The sequence below is a fragment of the Portunus trituberculatus genome, chromosome 42 (genome assembly GCF_017591435.1).
Source record: "Portunus trituberculatus isolate SZX2019 chromosome 42, ASM1759143v1, whole genome shotgun sequence".
Lineage (NCBI taxonomy): Eukaryota > Metazoa > Arthropoda > Malacostraca > Decapoda > Portunidae > Portunus > Portunus trituberculatus.
In genome coordinates, this window is record NC_059296.1 from 22,276,959 (window position 1) to 22,297,074 (window position 20,116).

Here is a 20,116-nt window from a genome sequence, read left to right on the forward strand (position 1 = left end):
CGCGTATTCAAAGACTTCGGTACAACGAATACTTCACTACTTAAGAGAGTGTTAAATATTGAACATAAACTAGATAAATTGATAAAGGAGATTATGGAAATGAAAGAGAATGAAGAACAGGAAAAAGAGTTTATAAAACTGAGAGAAAGGATATAAAAAAGTGGAAGAAAATGAAGCTAGGCTAAGAGCGGAAAACAAAGAACTAAAAAAGGAAGTAGCTAACTACAAAAAGCAAATGGAAGAAGGACTCGGTAAAGTCAAGAAAGAAAAAGAGAAGCTGAAAGATCTAGTAAACAAGGAAGAGGAAAGAGTACAGAACGTGATTAAAAATTAAGTACAAGCATGGAGAGTCCAAGATAAGAAAGATAAGGCTGATTTTCAGGAGGTGATTCAAGAACAACTTAAAGAAATAAAAGAAAATATGACAAACAAAATGATAGGAGTCCTCAAGACAAAAGAAAATCTAGTTAGAGAAATTGCTGAAAAAAAAGTGTAATCGTATTTGGAATAAAAGAGAAAAAAATAAAATATAGACCAAAAAGAGAAAAAGAAGAAATGAAATCAGTCAAAGACCTACTGAAGAATCTAAACGATGAAGATAGGCAGAACTTGGAAGAGAAAGTAGAAGAAATAAACAGAATGGAACCATATCAAGAAGGAAAAACAAGACCAATTAAAATACTACTAAAATCACAAGCAGCAACAAAAGAAATATTATATAGAACAACAAAACTTAGAGAAACAGAAGGCTGTAAGGATATCTATATAAAGAAAAATAGAAATGAGGAAGAAAGGAAGAGATAGTACAATGAACTGGCAACAGCAGTAAGGGAAAAGTATAATGAAAGGTCAGAAGAGGAATAAAAGGCATGTTTTTGGAGAATTCTAGGAGACAGGATAAGGAAATGGTATATAAATGAGAAGGAAAAGAAAAAAAGTGGAACAAGTTTAACTAAAAATGATAAAGGCAAAAAACTAAAAATGATGTATACGAACATAGACGGGGTTTTATCAAGTAAATAAGAATTAAGAGATTACATAGGAGGCTAGTGTACAAATTGAGACTACATGGGATAGGGGGTAGGTTAGTTGACTGGATTAGTGAATGGCTTTCTGATAGGAAACAGAGAGTAGTATTAAATGGGGCAATGTCTGAGTGGAAGGAAGTGGTTAGTGGGGTACCCCAAGGATCAGTGCTAGGACCTCTTCTTTTCTTGGTGTACATTAACGATTTAGATATAGGAATTAGTAGCAAAGTATCAAAGTTTGCAGATGATACTAAGATAGCATGTGCAGTACAGGGTGAAAAGGACAATTACAGAATACAACGAGACCTGGACAGGCTGATAGCATGGGCAGACAGGTGGCAGATGGAGTTTAATTCTGATAAGTGTCAGGTTATGCATTTAGGTAAAGACAACACAAACTTTAACTATGAGATGGAGGGATGTTGGCTAGAGGCAGTAGAGGAAGGAAAGGATTTAGGAGTAGTGATAGACAGGACTATGAAGTTTTCAAAGCAATGTTTAGAAGCAAGAAATAGGGCAAATAGGATCCTGGGTTTTATAAATAGAAATGTTAGTTATAAAAGTAAGGAAGTGGTGCGTAGCTTATATAATTCCTATGTTAGGCCCCATTTAGAGTATTGCATACAGGCCTGGTCACCCCACTATAGGCAGGATATCAACATGTTAGAAACAGTTCAGAGAAGAGCAACTAGGATGATACCAGCATTAAAGTGCCTGGAGTATAGAGATAGATTAAAGGAATTAAACATGTTTTCATTTGAGAGGAGATGTATAAGAGGGGATATGATAGAGTTATTTAAAATGTTCTCAGATACAAACTACATATATGTGAGATCTTTCTTTACCTTAGAGGAGGGAAATAGGACTAGAAATCATGGCAGGAAGATTAGAAAGCAAGGCTGCAGGTTAGATATAAGAAAATATTTCTTTAGTCATAGAGTGGTAGACTTCTGGAATGCATTGCCAGAGACGGTTGTAAATAGCACTAGTTTGACAATGTTTAAAACAGATTAGATAAGCACTTAAATTCATTAGATTTATAATTATGTATAGCACTGCATGATAGTTTTTATAAGAAATCTACTATAGTTAAATAAGACATGATCCCCATGTATGGGGACCACAAATTGTAGAGGATTTCGCTGCAGGACTTAGCCCTGTTAATGGGCCAAATATTTAGAATTAGTATATAATGTATTGTGTACTTGTAAGTGTATCTTTAAGTACTGATGACGAGGTCGCTGTGCGACTGATACAGGATAACCTAGATGGGCCCTGGTGGCCCTTTGTTATCCTATTATTTATGTTATGTTATGTTATGTTATAAAGAAAGAAAATCCAGATATTGTATGCCTGGCTGAAACAAAACTAAATAAGGCAATCGAAATAGACTTGGATAATAGTTATAATTTATAGAGAAGAGACAGAGTGGGTAAAGGAGGAGGAGGAGTCATGATTATGTTAAGGAAGGAGATAGTGATAAACCAAGTGGAATGTGGGGTAGAAAAAGCAGAAGTATTGTATGTTAAGATGCATATTAATAAAAAAGAATTAACAATCATTATAACATATGTGCCACCAAAAACTGATTCATGGACCAATCAAGAATATAAAGACATAATAGATGACACAATAAGGAGTCTAACGAGAATTGTTAAAAAAAGGAAAAAAGTTATATTAGTAGGAGATTTCAACTGTAAGGAGGTGGACTGGGAAAATTATGAAAGTGGTATGGGGGAAGAAGCCTGGGGAGAAAGATTCTTGAACCTAATGATAGACAATATGATGGACCAGATAGCAAAGGAATGCACAAGATTCAAAGGAAACGACGAGCCGGCGAGATTGTACCTAGTTTTTACAAGGGGTATACAAATGAATGATGATATAAGATATAAGTGCCCATTGGGAAAGAGTGACCATGTAATATTAGAAATAGATATAGAAGAGGGAAAGGAAGATAGAGACAATTCATACAAAGGAGACCGATTACATTACAGAAAGGCTGATATTGAGAATCTCAAGAACTATTTTAAAAACGTAAACTGGGAGGAGATGGAAAACTCAGAGACGATGCAAGAGAAATATAACTTATTTTTGGAAATATACAAAACAGAAGTCAGGGAATATATCCCGAAATATAGACCTAAAGAAGAAGGAAAGAAAGATTGGTTTAATGCAAGGTGTGCTGGGGCAAAGGAGAAAAGAGATGGAGCATGGAAAAGGTGGAGGAGAAATAGAAATCCAGCAAATAAGGAAAACTTCAAGGCAGTGAGAAATGAATATGTTAAGGTAAGGAAGGAAGAGGAAAAGAACTTCGAAAAGGACATTGTCGAAAAATGTAAGGAGCAACCAAAATTCTTCTATAGATTCATAAATGGAAAAATTAGGCAAAGAGAAACAATAGAAAGGCTAAAAGTAGAGAACGGGATGATGGAAGACCCAAAAAGTATGGCAGAACTATTAAATAATAAATTCCAGGAGGTCTTTACTAAAGAATCCAAATTTGAAAGGCCGCAGGGTAATAGAGAGACAATCTATATGAAAGAGATTAAAGTAACCAAGCTTGAAATAAAAGAGTTAATGAAGGAACTGGATGAAGAAAAGGCAATGGGGCCGGATGAAGTCTCAGGCAGAATACTGAAAGAATGTAGGGAAGAACTAGCAAGTCCTATATACAACATCATAAAATGCTCAATAGAAAATGGAACAGTAGGCTACCAGTAGAATGGAAAAGAGCTGAGGTGTTTCACATATATAAGAGCGGAAGGAAAAGTAAGAAGAAGTAAGAAAAAGTAAAAAAGGAAAAGGACTTGGGAGTGACAATGGAAGAAAATAATCAACAGGTTAGCCATATTGATAGAATTTTCAGAGAGACGTATAATTTGCTAAGGAATATTGGAGTAGCATTTCACTATATGGACAAGGAAATGATGAAGAAATTGATAAGTACTAAAATAAGACCTAGATTGGAATATGCAGGAGTTGTGTGGACTCCCCATAAAAAGAAACACATAAGAAAATTAGAGAGACTACAAAAAATGGCTACAAGAATGGTTCCAGAATTTAAAGGGATGGCATATGAGGAGACTAAAGGCAATGGATCTACCAACCTTGGAGCAGAGAAGAGAGAGAGGGGATCTCATACAAGTTTATAAATTGATTAACGGAATGGATGAAGTGGATAATGAGAAACTGATCCTGAGAGAAGAATATGACTTTAGAAGCACAAGATCGCATAGTAAGAAACTAAGGAAGGGACGATGTCTGAGAGATGTTAAAAATTTAGTTTCCAAAAGATGTGTTGAGACTTGGAACAGTTTGAGTGAGGAAGTGGTATCAGCAAAGAGTGTACATAGTTTTAAAGAAAAATTGGATAAGTGTAGATATGGAGACGGGACCACACGAGCATAAAGCCCAGGCCCTGTAAAACTACAATTAGGTAAATACAACTAGGTAAATACACACACACACACATTTATTATGTTTTTATTCAAGAGTGACTGACATACTGCAACATAGAGAGGGATGGGTGGATGCTATCTACCTGGACTTGAGAAAGGCCTTTGATAAAGTACCACACAATAGACTGATGTGGAAACTAAAGATGACTGGAGCAGTAAATGATAAACTAGCAAAATGGATGGAAAATTACTTAATGGGTAGAGAAATGAGAACAGTGGTGAGAGGAAAGAAGTCCGAGTGGAAGAAGGTAACCAGTGGAGTTCCACAAGGGTCAGTGCTGGGTCCCATCATGTTTTTGATTTATGTTAATGATATGCCAGTAGGAATTGACAGTTATATGAACATGTTTGCGGACGATACTAAAATTATGAGGAGAGTAAAGAATGTGGAAGATTGTAACAAGTTACAGGAAGATCTTGATAAGATATATGAGTGGAGTAAAGAGTGGCAGATGGAATTTAATATAGACAAGACCCATGTTATGAAAATGGGAAGAATTAGATACAGACCAAACTGGGATTACAGACTGGGTGATGAGAAAATTAAAGAGACCAATTAGGAGAAAGACTTAGGAGTAACCGTGCAAAACACTTTATCACCGGAGAAACACATTAACGAGATTTTTTAGAAAACATACAACATGCTGTACAATATTGGCCTTGCATTCCACTACCTAGATGAAGGAATGATGAAGAAGATATTATGCACCTTAATAAGACCCCAGCTAGAATATGCAGCATGTGTCTGGTCACCGCACATGAAGAAAAATGTGAATAAGGTAGAAATGGTACAGAGGCTGGCAACAAGGATGGTACCAGGACTCAGGGAGTTAGACTATGAGGTAAGACTGAGGAAGCTGGGGCTGACCACATTAGAAGAGAGAAGAAGAAGAGGAGACATGATAACTATGTATAAATTGGTGAACAAGATTGACATACTGGATAGAGAGTTGATAAAGGTGACCACAAGTAATTATCTCCGAGGACATGGAAAAAAGCTAATAAAGGACATCTGTCTAAATGACGTGAGAAAATACAGTTTCCGCATCGTAGCATTGATAAGTGGAATAAACTGAGCTGTCATGTCATTGACGCGTGTGTCAATCAGATGAAAGAGAGATATGACAGGAATGGACAAGGAGACAGGACACAGAGAGCTTAGTTCGGGCCCTGTTATACACAAATAGGTAAATACACACACATATATATATATATATATATATATATATATATATATATATATATATATATATATATATATATATATATATATATATATATATATATATACACAGTATGGTCCCGAGTTACGTCAGAGTTACGTTCCTGAAACATGACGTAAGTCAATTTTGTACATAACTCGAGTTTTTGTACTTTCAAAGCATATTATCGAGTTTTCAACCAATAATTTTTATGGTTATTCAGGTAAGTAAAGGTTTTATTGTTATATTGGTATATTATTTACAACTATGTAGGAATATATTGATTAGGGCCGCGAACGCGAAGGACTGCAGGTTACCGAGAGGGGCGGCCTCAGGCTGCCGGGAGGGTGGGCAGGTCGAATGTTGTGACGCCCAGGGCAGACAGCTGGGAACTTTGTGGAGTGCGGTAGTAGAAGCGTTATACAAGTAAAAGGTTATATTGTTATATTATTTACAAGTATGTAGGAATATGAAACACAAGCTTGTTTTTGTTGTTGATTAGGGCCACGAACGCGAAGGACTGCATGTTGCCAGAAGGGTGGACACCTGAGGCCGCCAGGAGGGTAGGTAGGTCGAATGTTGTGACGCCCAGGGTGGATAGTTGGGAGCATAGTGCAGTGCGGTGGGAGTAGAAGCGTGGGCAGCGGAGCAGGAAATGCAATAGGAAAGGGCATAAGGGATCAGCAGACAGACGCAGACGGTGCAAGTGAGCTGCAAGTGTCGTGTGGCCTAGAAGAAGGCTCCGGAGTTGTTATTGTTGTGATAGGTGCGCGAGCCCTCAAGGTCGTCAACCTCCCCGTTGTCATGGTAACGGGCTTCCCTTTTTCTTCTTCACTCCCTTACACACAGCTGCTGCCTCCCTTCTCATGTCTTTTAATTATGTCCACTTTTTCTTGTAGCGTAATGGTTTTCCTTTTCTTAGCATCACTGCTATCACTCAGGAGTTTTCTTTTTGGTGCCATTGAGCAAGATACTAAGATAGTCAGCAAAAGCAGATGTAGGAACACTCTTGCCAGGGGCGACGGTGTGGTGGAACTAAGATACGTAAAGTGTTATTGTATTCAAGCGTGAGGTGGGCGGTGTGGTGGATAACCACTAGTGACGCCTGACGGCCAACAATAACAATAAACCCCGCGCTTTACGATTTATAAATTTTCAATTTTTTAAATCTTAAATTGCCTTATAGTGGACTGACGTAAGTGCGAGTTTGATGAACTCGAGACCGACATAACCCGGGACCTTACTGTATATATATATATATATATATATATATATATATATATATATATATATATATATATATATATATATATATATATATGAGGTAAAGAATGCTTATTGCCTAACTTGGTAGGCTAAATTTAGATAGTAAGTGCTTCTCAATTTTATATACAGTGGATATTTAAGACTCAAACTTAATTCATTCCAAAAGGCTATTTGAGTATCGAAAAATTTTACTACCAATACTTATAAATCAGGTAATTCATTCTAACCTTAGTAAAAGATTACAAAAATTTCAATGTAATTTTTTTTTCTATAATTTTTATTTTTACTTAATGTAAGTAAGACTGGATAACATAGAAGAGGAGGGAAGAAGGGTGGTGAGCAGGAGTGAGGTTATTTTTCAGAGGATGAGTCACCATCCATGAAAACGTCTGGTAACTCATCTGGTGTGATTCTGTGAACCGATTAGTAGAGCGCTTTGGTTCACTAACACTTCCATTCTCACTAGGTTCCTTATTTTTACTACTAATAGGTCTCTTTGGTGCCATTGTAAGTTTCTAAATGAAAACTACAGACAATGCACGAGAATGTTGTTATTCTCACAACCACAGTGGGACTAGGGATATGTACCAGTATCTGGTATACCAGAATACCAGTGTTACCAGTATCAGAATGTTCAAGTACCAGATATTTTTTTGGGTATGAAGTTGAAGTTTTGTATTCGAATATTGAAAAGTTTGACTTGAAAGACGTTCAAATATTGAGTCTTCACTGTACATTTTTTAGTAGACAGACACAGGTTATAAGCAAAGGAAAGCTTGTGTTTATTTTACATAATTTGCTTTCATTTCACTATTTATTTTGAAAAATTTCTATATTCAATGTTTTAATTTTCTTTGTCTATTCATATATTTTTTTTAATGCTAATACCTGTTTTTATTTGTATACCAGATGCTTAATTGTTTGCCCGAATTTAACTCTGAGACCTGTTTTTTGCAGGCATTTGCATGGTTCAGTGACCTCTTAGTGGAGCATGCAGAGATATTCTGGTCCCTGTTTGCTGTGGACATGGACCAAGTATTAGCAGAACAACCTCCAGATACTTGGGACTCCTTCCCACTCTTCCAGATATTAAATGACTACCTAAGAACAGACGGTAAGTTTTCCTGTATTTGAACTGAGATCAAAGAAAAACTTAATAGCATTTTGTCTCGAGTAGAGTACTGTAGTGTAAAACAATGTTGAATATAAAATGACTGTAACAATATCATGTGTATCTAAAATTTTAATATGTATGGTCTAAAGGATACAAGTTTTACCAAGATATTAAATATCTGTGGTTGATGTCCATTGCAATCTCTGCTGCTGGAGTAACTCCTATGAAGGAAAGGGAATGGATGATGGGGGGAAAGCAGGCAAAATAATGTTTTGAGGTGGTTTTCATATGTTAAAGTTGCCTTATTTGTTTATTTATTTATTTTTTTAATAATTTTATTTGTTTATTTATTTACTTATATATATATATATATATATATATATATATATATATATATATATATATATATATATATATATATATATATATATATATATTTTTTTTTTTTTTTTTTTTGTAAAGGAAACTGATAAACACAATTGTGTGTAAATACTCTCTCAAAGTTACTGCTGATTAATATTTATTGCAAGAATTGCCTTTTTTTTTTTTTTCCTCTTCCTTACATTTTATACTGTTATCCCTAGAAAAAGATTATGAAATGTTGAATATCAGGAAGCAAATATGCACTTCTTTGAATACTGTAAAATTAATACAGCAGTATTATTTATAGATGATTTATGTAAACAGATTTTTTCATATAAATTGTGAAATTGTAAAGATAAAGGAAACATACCTTTGACAATTCAAGTCATGATACTGAAGACTTTATATTCAGCTAGTTATTAGAAGATCTGGTAAATGGTCAAAACCAATATAAAGATTTAAAGTTCAAAACACTAAATTGACAGTAATAAACAACGGTAATGGAGATCAGATAAAATGACCTGAGAATATAAACAAGTTGGTTTCTGTATTGAAGTTGAAGGGAAGGGTTGGCAGAAAAATACGGCTGAGAAATTATACACATATAGGTAATTTTGAAAGCAATGATATCATGCTTCATGTGTAAAACATGAATCATCAACATAAGATAAGCTGTCTTCAAAATTGCTTCATGCAATGATCATAGCATGCAATTCACCTTTTTATCACCTAATAATGATGAAAAGTTCTTTGCCATGTTAAAGACACTATCATCATTAAGATAGCTTGGGTACTGGATGTAAAATGAAGAGTTTTTTTTCACCTCAGGGAATAAAAGGAAGCACACGAAGCCAGAGCCAGTGAGTAGGGCGGAGGGCTTATCATTTCCACACCATGTCATCAAGAGTCTGCTGTGCAACTTGTGACTGGTGAGCTGGTGCATTGTCCTAATGCAGTATCCATCTTATCTCATTTTTTACTGGCCTGAAGGCCTAATGGCCCTTTTTGGGGATGAGATTATACTCTTTAATAATTTAATAATGGCACCAGTTTAGGCTAGTGTATTTGGGGATATAGAATACCTTTTTCCAGTACCTTAAAAATTATTTGAAATAATTTTTCTTGAAAAGTCATTGTTAAAGGTTTTATTCCTGATTATGTACTTTACAACAGCATCTCGGCTCTGGAACTTGACTCACCATAATGTGTATAGCAATGTTCAGTAACATATAATTGTTCAGTGGTACCCTAGATTATGCCCACTGCAGTATATTCCTCAACGAGCTTACACTTTTCTGATGCCCAGATTTTTCATTGATTTGCACCTGTGCTACCAGTAACACTGCACCATTGTATTCCTTTGCTGACCCAGTCCCAAGTTCATGCTTACTCTGGTTGTATACATTACAAGAAAACAGCCAAGTGAAGAAAAATATTCATAATCAGCTCTTGATTAATGTGAGGGTTATGTTCCTGGAGATGTCGCACAATAGTTACAGGAGGGAAGTTACATTCCTGGCCACTGGGAAACTCTGCCTATTTTGGGGATTTTGTTACTCAAACCTAAAAAAAAAAAAAATAAAAAAAGTACAGGCAGCCCCCATTTCACTAAGATTCACACGACAAAATTTTGCAACAACGAAGGTTTCATTTTACCACTATCTGCTCGTTTAACGAACACCAAACTCGCTTTAATGAAGTTTTATCCAGGTAATTTTTTCCAAGTTTGAAAGCCCCGCCATATCACGCAAGCCAACAGGCTTTTGAATACACCAGCGCCTCTCGTGGACAACATGCGCACCACTCACTCCCCCTGTTCAAAACAATAACAGCGTCAACAGCAGCTCGTCTTCCCTTGCTCAACTTACCACCAGAACGCCCTGCAATGTTGCCGAGCATTGCTAAGAAGACCAAGAAGTCTCTTACTCTCGAAGTGAAGCTATTCACAGACACAAGAGAGATGAGAAAACTAATAGCATTGCTCGCCACTATCTTGACTCCATCTACTGTCTCTACTATTTTCAAGTCAGAAGACTCTATTAAGAAGGCTGGTGAGATCGTATCTTCCTTGCAAGCTAAAAGAACCACCTGAACTCATGACTCTACAATGGATAAAATGGAAAGGTTTGTGGAAATGTGGTGCATAAGTTTTGTATGTGATACAATGATGCGCCCTTTGTTTACATTCCACAGGTTGCCAGTTAGTATCTTTCCCGTTTCACTCTCCCTCCCTTCATAAATTTAAGATCATCAACATTATAAAGTTACGTACATACATACATTAGTGTACATTATAATGACTTAAATTAAACTGCCTAAATGTTTAACTTGATAATTTTTGCTTTCATTAAACCTTTCACTGTACTTTGATGCACTCTCGCTTTGTTTACTCTCAATGGAAGTTCAAGTCAGGGGTTAAACTTGTTATAATCGGTTTGCTTAATGAAGTTTCGCTTAACGAAGGTTTTTTTTAGAAATGTAACCCTTTCATTAAGCGGGGGTTGCCTTTATATATATATATATATATATATATATATATATATATATATATACAGGTAGCTCTCGATTTACGTAATAGGTGTGTTCCAAGAGGCATCACGTATATCAAAATTTGTGTAAAACAAACATGTAATTTTCATAAGAAACAATAGATAATAAGGGGGATGTGGGATGTGGTCCAAAAAAATTCGTACAGAATACTCTATTTATTTGGCTAAATTAACATATTCTTATTATTTACCATTCTAAATACTAGAAGTGCATAAAGGGAAAACCAAGAAATAATAAGAGAAAGCAAAAAATAATAAGAGAAAATAACAAAACAAAGAATAGGTAAACAACATTCACTGCATCACTGCCTTCACCACTCAATCACAGTCAATCACCATCTTCCTCTGAGCTTTACCACTTTATAAAAAATTCACTTATCAAAAATAACCCCACATGCAAAAGAAGATGAAGGACGTTGTGGGGCCATCTTGGTGAATTATAGGCAGATTGAAGAGATTCCATCTGTACTCAGTGCTGGCAGACTGCAAATGAGGCATGAGAAGAGCGGACCTCCCACCTATTGGCCAGCTGCGGAACTCTCTGGCGCACAGTTTGAAATTGCGTCTGGTACTCAGTTTGAAAATGTGGTTGGGCAAAATCGTATATAAAGGCCCTATCACACTGGCCTGTGATACGCGGAACCAGGAACATCTGCTCTAGATAGCTGGAACTTGCCCGGGATTAGCGGAACCAAGTTGGGATGGCTTCATATCCATCTCGGTTCTCCATATGCTATCCCAATGGAAAAGTAAACATGATATATGTAATAAAAACTTTTCACTTGAACTAAAAAGTATGTGACAAATTTTTTCATATTGGAATATTAAATAATGTTTCATCAATTTAGAAAGGTAAAATATATATAAATATATATATATATATATATATATATATATATATATATATATATATATATATATATATATATATATATATATCATGTCGATAATTTGGGCTCATGGCAACCACCTCTGACTGTAAAGTTGCCATCGCGCACGTCTCGGCTTTTCCCTAGTTTTTTTTTTTACTTACTATTCTTCAACAAGAGGAAGTGCAAATGCAGTTCCAGGACAAAGTACAGGCTGAGGTATAAGCGGCATGGTTTTGTTCTGGTTTATTTTGATTAGGCTTTGTCTTGGTTAGTGGGTCGTTTGCCTAGCATAACAAGAACATGGGCAGCTTGTGTGTGATAGTGTTCCTGGTTTCGTATCAAGAACCATGGCCCGCGTTCCACGTATCATAGGCCAGTGTGATAGCCCCTTAAGCAAACTGATTGCGCAAATTAGATTAATTATAATATTTTTTTGGTCGCATTTTAACAAAAACGCGTAAATTGAGTTACCTGTATATATATATATATATATATATATATATATATATATATATATATATATATATATATATATATATATATATATATATATATATATACACAGGCAACCCCTGCTTAACGAAGGTTCACACAACGAAATTTCACTACAACGAAGGTTTAATTTTACTACCATATACTCATTTAACAAACACCAAACTCGCTTTAACGAAGTTTTATCCAGGTAATTTTTTCCAAGTTTGAAAGCCCCGCCGTATCACGCAAGTCGACAGGCTTTTGAATACACCAGGAGCTGCTGATACTAAGGCCTGCCTCAGGAGAAATCCTGGGATGCCTTTGATATCAAGATCAAGATCAAGAACAAGCCTCTGGTGGACAACACACGCACCACTCACTCCCTTATTCAAAACAATAACAGCAACAGCTCATCTTCCCTTGCTCAACTTACCACCAAAACATCCTGCAATGTGGCCTAGCGTTCCTAAGAAGACCAGGAAGTCTCTTACTCTCAAAGTGAAGCTGGATATTATTCACAGACACGAGAGGCGAGTAAACTATAGCATTGCTCGCCACCATCTTGCCTCCACTTACTGTCTCTACTATTTTCAAGTCAGAAGACTCTATTAAGAAGACTGGTGAGACTGTAACTTCCTTGCAAGCTAAAAGAACCACCTGAACTCGTGACTCTACAATGGATAAAATGGAAAGCCTTGTGGAAATGTTGTACATAAGTTTTCTATGTGATACAATGATGCGCCCTTTGTTTACATTCCACAGGTTGCCGGTTAGTGTCTTTCCCTTTCACTCTCCTTCCCTTAATATATTTAAGATCATCAACATTATAAAGTTATGTGCATACATACATTAGTGTACATTATAATGACTTAAATTAAACTGTCTAAATGTTTAACTTGATCATTTTTACTTTCCTTAAACCTTTCACTGTACTATGATGCACTCTCACTTTGTTTACTCTCAATGGAAGGTCAAGTCAGGGGTTAAACTTGTTATAATCAGTTCGCTTAACAAAGTGTTTTTCTTAGGAAGGTAACCCCTTCATTAAGCGGGATTGCCTGTATATATATATATATATATATATATATATATATATATATATATATATATATATATATATATATATATATATATATACACAGGCAACCCCGATTAATGAATGATTGCTATATATATATATATATATATATATATATATATATATATATATATATATATATATATATATATATATATATATACATACACAGGCAACCCCGATTAATGAATGATTGCCTGTATATATATATATATATATATATATATATATATATATATATATATATATATATATATATATATATATATATATATATATATATATATATATATATATATATATATACATACATACACAGGCAACCCCTAATTAATGAATGTTCACACAATTAGATTTCGCTACAATGAGCGTTTCCTTTTACTACCACTTGCTCGTATAACAAACACCAAACTTGGTTCAACAAAATTTTACCCAGGTAAATTTTTTCAAGTTTGAAAGCCCCTCCATATCACACAAGCTGACAGGCTTTTGAATACACCAGCACCTCTCGGGGATAAAATGCGCACCACTCACTCCCCTACCCTTCCCTGCTTTTAGTTCAAAACAATAACAGCATCAGCAGCAGCTCGTCTTGTCTTGCTCAACATGCCACCAAAATGTCTTGCAACCAGCCCTGCAGTGTCACCTAGCATTGCAAAGAAGACCAGGAAGTCTCTTACTCATGAAGTGAAGCTGGATATTATTCACAGACATGAGAGAGGCGAGAAAATTAATAGCATTGGCTCGCCACCATGGCTTGGCTCCATCTGTTGTCTCTGCTATTTTTAAGTCAGCAGACTCTATTAAGAAGCCTGGTGAGACCGTATCTTCCTTGCAACCTAAAAGAACCACCTGAACTCGTGACTCTGCAATGGATAAAATGGAAAGCCTTGTGGAAATGTGGTACATAAGTTTTGTATGTGGTACAATGATGTGTCCTTTGTTTACATTCCACAGGTTGCCAGCTAACGTCTTTCCTGCTTCACTCTCCCTCCCTTCATAAATTTAAGATCATCAACATTATAAAGTTCCTTACATACATACATTAGTGTACATTATAATGACTTAGTCTTAAATTAAACTGCTTAAATGTTTAACTTCATAATTTTTATTTTCATTAAACCTTTTACTGTACTATGATGCACTCTAGCTTTGTTTATGATGCACTCTCACTTTGTTTACTATCAATGGAAGTTCAGATCAGGGATTAAACTTGTTATAATTGGTTCGCTTATCTTAAATTCACACATTGAATGTTTTTTTAGGAACGTATCCCGTTCGTTAAGCGGGAGTTACTTGTATATATATATATATATATATATATATATATATATATATATATATATATATATATATATATATATATATATATCACTAGGTCAAATCTTGCATGAAACATTGAAAACAAAGCAAGTGATGAAGAGAAGGTGCCGCATTTGTCCACCACCAATCAGTGTCAGCCGCTTCTTCTTCTTTTAACCCCTTAAGATTGTTTTTTTTTTTTTTTTTTTTTCACTGCTGTATTTGTGTTTCCACTCCTCTATTGCCTGCTATAATGGATATCATATCTTTGTATTCACATACAATCATGCCATGAGGATCACCTTGATTCCCTGGTATTTAAGTAATAGTGAGCTGTTAATGAAATACTGCTTCACTTGGCATGAACTTTTCTCTTTGCAACTTTATCTGGCAGAGGAGGAGTGAGTGGGGCATGCAATTCACACTCATACGCAGGTATTGCTTCACTTGCTGACTATATGTGAAAATTGCATGCCTTCTGCCAGATAATGTTACAAAGAGAAATGTTCATGCCAAGGGAGGTGGTATTTCATTAGTACTGTTGACCCTTGCTGACGTGGACTAATAATGGGAGAGGTTGGTCCAACAAATACGAATGTCCGACTTATATGAATTCCACCCCCACCCCCACAAAAAAAAAAAAAAAAAAAGTGCAGGGGATCAGTTCAACTCAGACTTTAGGACGTGGTGCAGGATTTGTTTTGGGATTATTGTCATTCTGACTCCTTCAGAACCTAAATTACCACATGATGTTTATTTTTTGATAATTACATATCCTTTCCATCAGGAATTCATTTTTAAATGTCTCGTGCTATTGCGTCATATCATGACTCATGCCCTAAAAAACTATGTATCACTTAATGCTTACGTCTGTGCAAAAAAATTTTGTATGAATATTTTTCCCTCCATAATTTCAACATTTAATGTCTCTCTCATTCATTGACTCAGTACATACGTGGCCAGACATTAAGATGGGTCTTGCGTCATTTAGCTGTAATTTTTCAGAAATTATTACATCCTTACAGGCATAAATTTGATGAGAATTAGAATCAGAAACTTCAAGAAAAGAAGACAATAAAAAACAAATGTATAATTGCAGACAGTTGTGGGTGACAGCTTGACCTTGAACCCTCGTCTCCCCTCCATCACATGTTATTTCACCGTCCTAGATCCTCCCCTCACCCCACACCTCACTGCCATGTTTGTCCACCCTCTTTCTATATCATAAGACTGCTATGATCTTTTCAAACACTGTTTTCTTTTTCACTACCTTCATCATCACAACTATACGTCACATATCTTTCGCAATAACAATATTACAAAAAATTCTTTTAAGACAGAGGTATAAAGCTGGACAAGATGAGTAATAATTACTGCATAGTATTATTATCTCACTTCAACACAATAAAAACAACTCAGAGTATCCAGTTCAGTTGTAAAACAGCAGATTGCTGTGACACTGCTGATGGCTCCTTCTGAACCTTCATTGCAAAAAGTTTAGGGGAATCAATTGAAATTAATTGACAATTTTTTATGTTTTGTTTTCCTCTACACGGTTGGACACTTGTCTGTCAACCTCTTCCGTAAAACAACCATTATCTGCTACCCTGTTCTCACCTGCTCTCTCCCTCAAAAGACACAAAGGGAAGAGCAACCAGCGCAGAAGGAAAGAGGAGATGCAGGCAGTAGGAATTAGCACCTCTCTCTCTCTCTCTCTCTCTCTCTCTCTCTCTCTCTCTCTCTCTCTCTCTCTCTCTCTCTCTCTCTCTCTCTCTCTCTCTCTCTCTCTCTCTCTCTCTCTCTCTCTCTCTCTCTCTCTCTCTCTGTATGTGTATTTACCTAGTTGTATTGTACAGGGTTTGAGCAGGGCTCATAGTGTCCTGTCTCCATATCTCCATTTGTCAAATTTTTCCTAAAGTTATGCACATTATATGATGTAACAACTTCATTATCCAATGCATTCCACTTTTCCTCTGTTCTGTGTTGAAAACTGTATTTTCCAATATCCTTCACACACTGTCTCATCCTGATCTTCTTTTTCATGTCCTCTTGTCCTTTCATCTTCTTCTGTCAACAGTACCAGGTCTTCTTTGTTTATCTTTTCAATGCCATTGACTATCTTGTAGGTACATTGTTGTTAGATCCCCACGTTCTCTTGTATCTTGTAAGGTTGACAGTCCCATTTCCTTCAGTTGTTCTTCATATGTTAGGTCCTTTGATTCCAGCAACATCTTTGTTGCAATCTCCTGTATCTTTTCCAATTTTTTTTATATCATTTCTAGAGCTCGGAGACCATATCACTGCTGCATATTCCAGCATTGGTCATATCATGCTTGTGATGAATTTTTCATCATATCTTTGAGTAGAGGAGGTAGTAGACACCTACCAAAACAATAACTTACTCCCAGAGAGATCTAATAGCACTAGTTCAGGGGAGGTGCTGTGAACCTTCCATTAAAGTTCGTTGTGATCTCGCTGAACGGTTCCCTTTGTGTCTCACAACTCAAGGGAGCAGTCACAGCCTACCCTCTAAAGACAATTCTCCTTCACACAAAACTACATGCACTTAACACACATACACCCTTCACTTGAAAATAAAAATTGTAAAGAAAAATGGGAACTCCAGTCAATGCCTCGGAGTCCCCTTCTGGGGAGGGACCAAAAATGTCCCCAGGTCGGACACCTTTCTTGATAATGACCCCAAATGCCTTGACACCTCCCTCAACTTTCTCTACATCAATTTCTGCAACATTCACAGTCTTAGATCTAATTTTCAATCTGTAGAACACCATCTCTCCTTTACTAAACCTCATCTTCTTTTTCTCACTGAAACACAGCTGTCTGAGGCAACTGACAGTATCCCCTTCTCTGTTCCCTCCTACTTTCTCTATTCTCATTTTCATTCCAAAGCTGGATGTTGGGTCTATGTGCTCTTGCTCTCGTGCCCATGCTCTTGAATCTTCTGAGTTTTCCACCATCTGTCTTTGACGTAACAGTCACTCTCAAACTAAATTAATCTGTGTTGGTTATCTCTCCCCTAACTCTTCTGACTGTAGCAAATTTTTCAACTACTTAACTTCCAAAGTGGAGCACATTCTGTCTCTCTACCCTTTTGCTGAAATTTCCATTCTTGGAGATTTCAATGTTCACCACCAGCTTTGGCTTTCATCTCCCTTCACTGACCATCCTGGAGAACTAGCCTTCAACTTTGCTATCCTCCATGACCTAGAGTAACTGGTGCAACACCCTACTCGTATTCCTGACCGTCTTGGAGACACACCCAACATTCTTGATCTCTTCCTCACCTCTAATCCTTCTGCTTATGCTGTCACCCTTTCATCTCCATTGGGCTCCTCCGATCACAATCTCATTTCTGTATCTTGTCCTATTTCTCCAATCCATCTACACTTTAGAGGGATTGACTTATATAAGAGTGACATTTCAATTCATGGACAAAGATATGATGAAAAAAATCATCACAAGCATGATACAGCCAAAGCTGGAATATGCAGCTGTGGTGTGGTCTCCAAGCTCTATGAAAGATATAAGAGGATTAGAATGGATGCAGAAGATTGCTACAAAGATGGTGCCAGAACTAAAGGACCTAACATATGAAGAGCGGCTGAAGGAAATGGGACTACCAACCTTACAAGATGGAAGAGAACGAAGAGATCTAATAACAATTTACAAGATAGTCAATGGCAATGTAAAGATAGACAAAGAAGACATACTACTGTTGACAGAATAAGATGGAAGGACAAGAGGTCATGTAAAGAAAATCAGGATGAGGCAGTGTGTGAAGGATATTGGAAAATACAGTTTTCCACAACGAATGGTGGAGAAGTGGACAGCATTGAATAATGAAATTGTTACAGCACATAATGTCCATAACTTTAAGGAAAAATTGGATAAAAGGAAGACATGGAGACAAGACACCATGAGCCCTGCTGGAACCCTGTACAACACAACTAGGTAAATACATACACACACACACGCTACTGGATCATCGTGCCGATCGGATGTATCTGAGCAGCTCACAGAGAAAAGCTACAAGACTGCCCTAGACATAGGGGTCATAGATTCTTATGTCTCCATATTAAATAAGTTTTGGATCATATATACGGAAAGAAGACGAGAGAGAGATGGAACAGAGTAGTGCTGCCAGATGTATGATTGAATCAAAACATATGCCATCGTGTGAAAACCAACGGTACATTGAAACTCCTGTTGGACAAAGGAAACTAACTGATGATATTATGGACAAGGATTTTTTTCTGGATTCAGGGACGAATGAGGTGGTATGAGAAGGTTGATCAACATAGAAAGGGAATTAAGATATATGAAGGAGGTGATGTCAAGTCTAATGGATGAACAGGACCGACTGACAATGGAAAACACATCTGAAATTGAGATTGGTAGAATGTGAGCAGATCAGTGAAATGAATCAGGGATTAAAAGAAGATATACAAGAAATAAAGAAACAAAATGGTGTACTAAAACCCACATGTCATGACTACAAAAACTCCTTAAGGAGCTTACAGGTTAACCCCTTCAATACGGTGACGCCAATGTGGGCGTCATGAAGCCCCAGTAGCATATACGGTGACGCCTATGTAGACGTCATATTTTTTTTCTGAGCTTTCTTCAGTTCATTTGTCCTGTATAGTGTGTTGGATACCAACTACACACGCCATATGCTGTCCTTGAAATCCTAGTGCTCCTCCCACCATCCTTGTCTCCACCAATCACTAAAGATAAGCTACATGCATCCCGCCTTGTGTCTAAAATTACCCAATGGCATAGACTGTTCCCATCTCTCTCTCTCTCTCTCTCTCTCTCTCTCTCTCTCTCTCTCTCTCTCTCTCTCTCTCCTCTCCTCTCTCTCTCCCATCTCCTTTCCTCCCTCCCATCTCCTTCCTCCCTACCCCACTCCCTCTCGAAACATAAGTTACATGCGTCCCACCTTGTAACATTCGTGAAAATACACACACACACACACACACACACACACTACAGGAAGACTTAAACAAGATCTGGAAATGGAGCAAAAAATTGGAGATGGAATTCAATGTGGACAAAAGCCATGTCATGGAAATGGGAAAAAGTGAAAGACGACCAGTGGGAATCTATAAGATGGGAGATGGAGTAGAACTACAAAAAGTAAAAAAGGAAAAGGACTTGGGAGTGACAATGGAAGAAAATAATCAACCGGTAAGCCATATTGATAGAATTTTCAGAGAGACATATAATTTGCTAAGGAATATTGGAGTAGCATTTCACTATATGGACAAGGAAATGATGAAGAAATTGATAAGTACTAAAATAAGACCTAGATTGGAATATACAGGAGTTGTGTGGACTCCCATAAAAGAAACACATAAGAAAATTAGAGAAACTACAAAAATGG

The 20,116-nt window shown here is 36.5% G+C and overlaps 1 protein-coding gene across 19 annotated transcripts in view; it reads left to right on the forward strand.

Moving 5' to 3' along the window:
• Positions 1-20,116, forward strand: part of LOC123517573 (calcium-dependent secretion activator-like) — a 1,686,808-nt gene that overhangs the window by 1,146,165 nt on the left and 520,527 nt on the right. For all 19 annotated transcript variants that reach the window (XM_045277817.1, XM_045277814.1, XM_045277824.1 and 16 more), the window contains one exon: positions 7,915-8,071. In XM_045277817.1, coding sequence (XP_045133752.1) covers positions 7,915-8,071 — 157 coding nt within the window. The remainder of the gene's footprint in view (positions 1-7,914; positions 8,072-20,116) is intronic.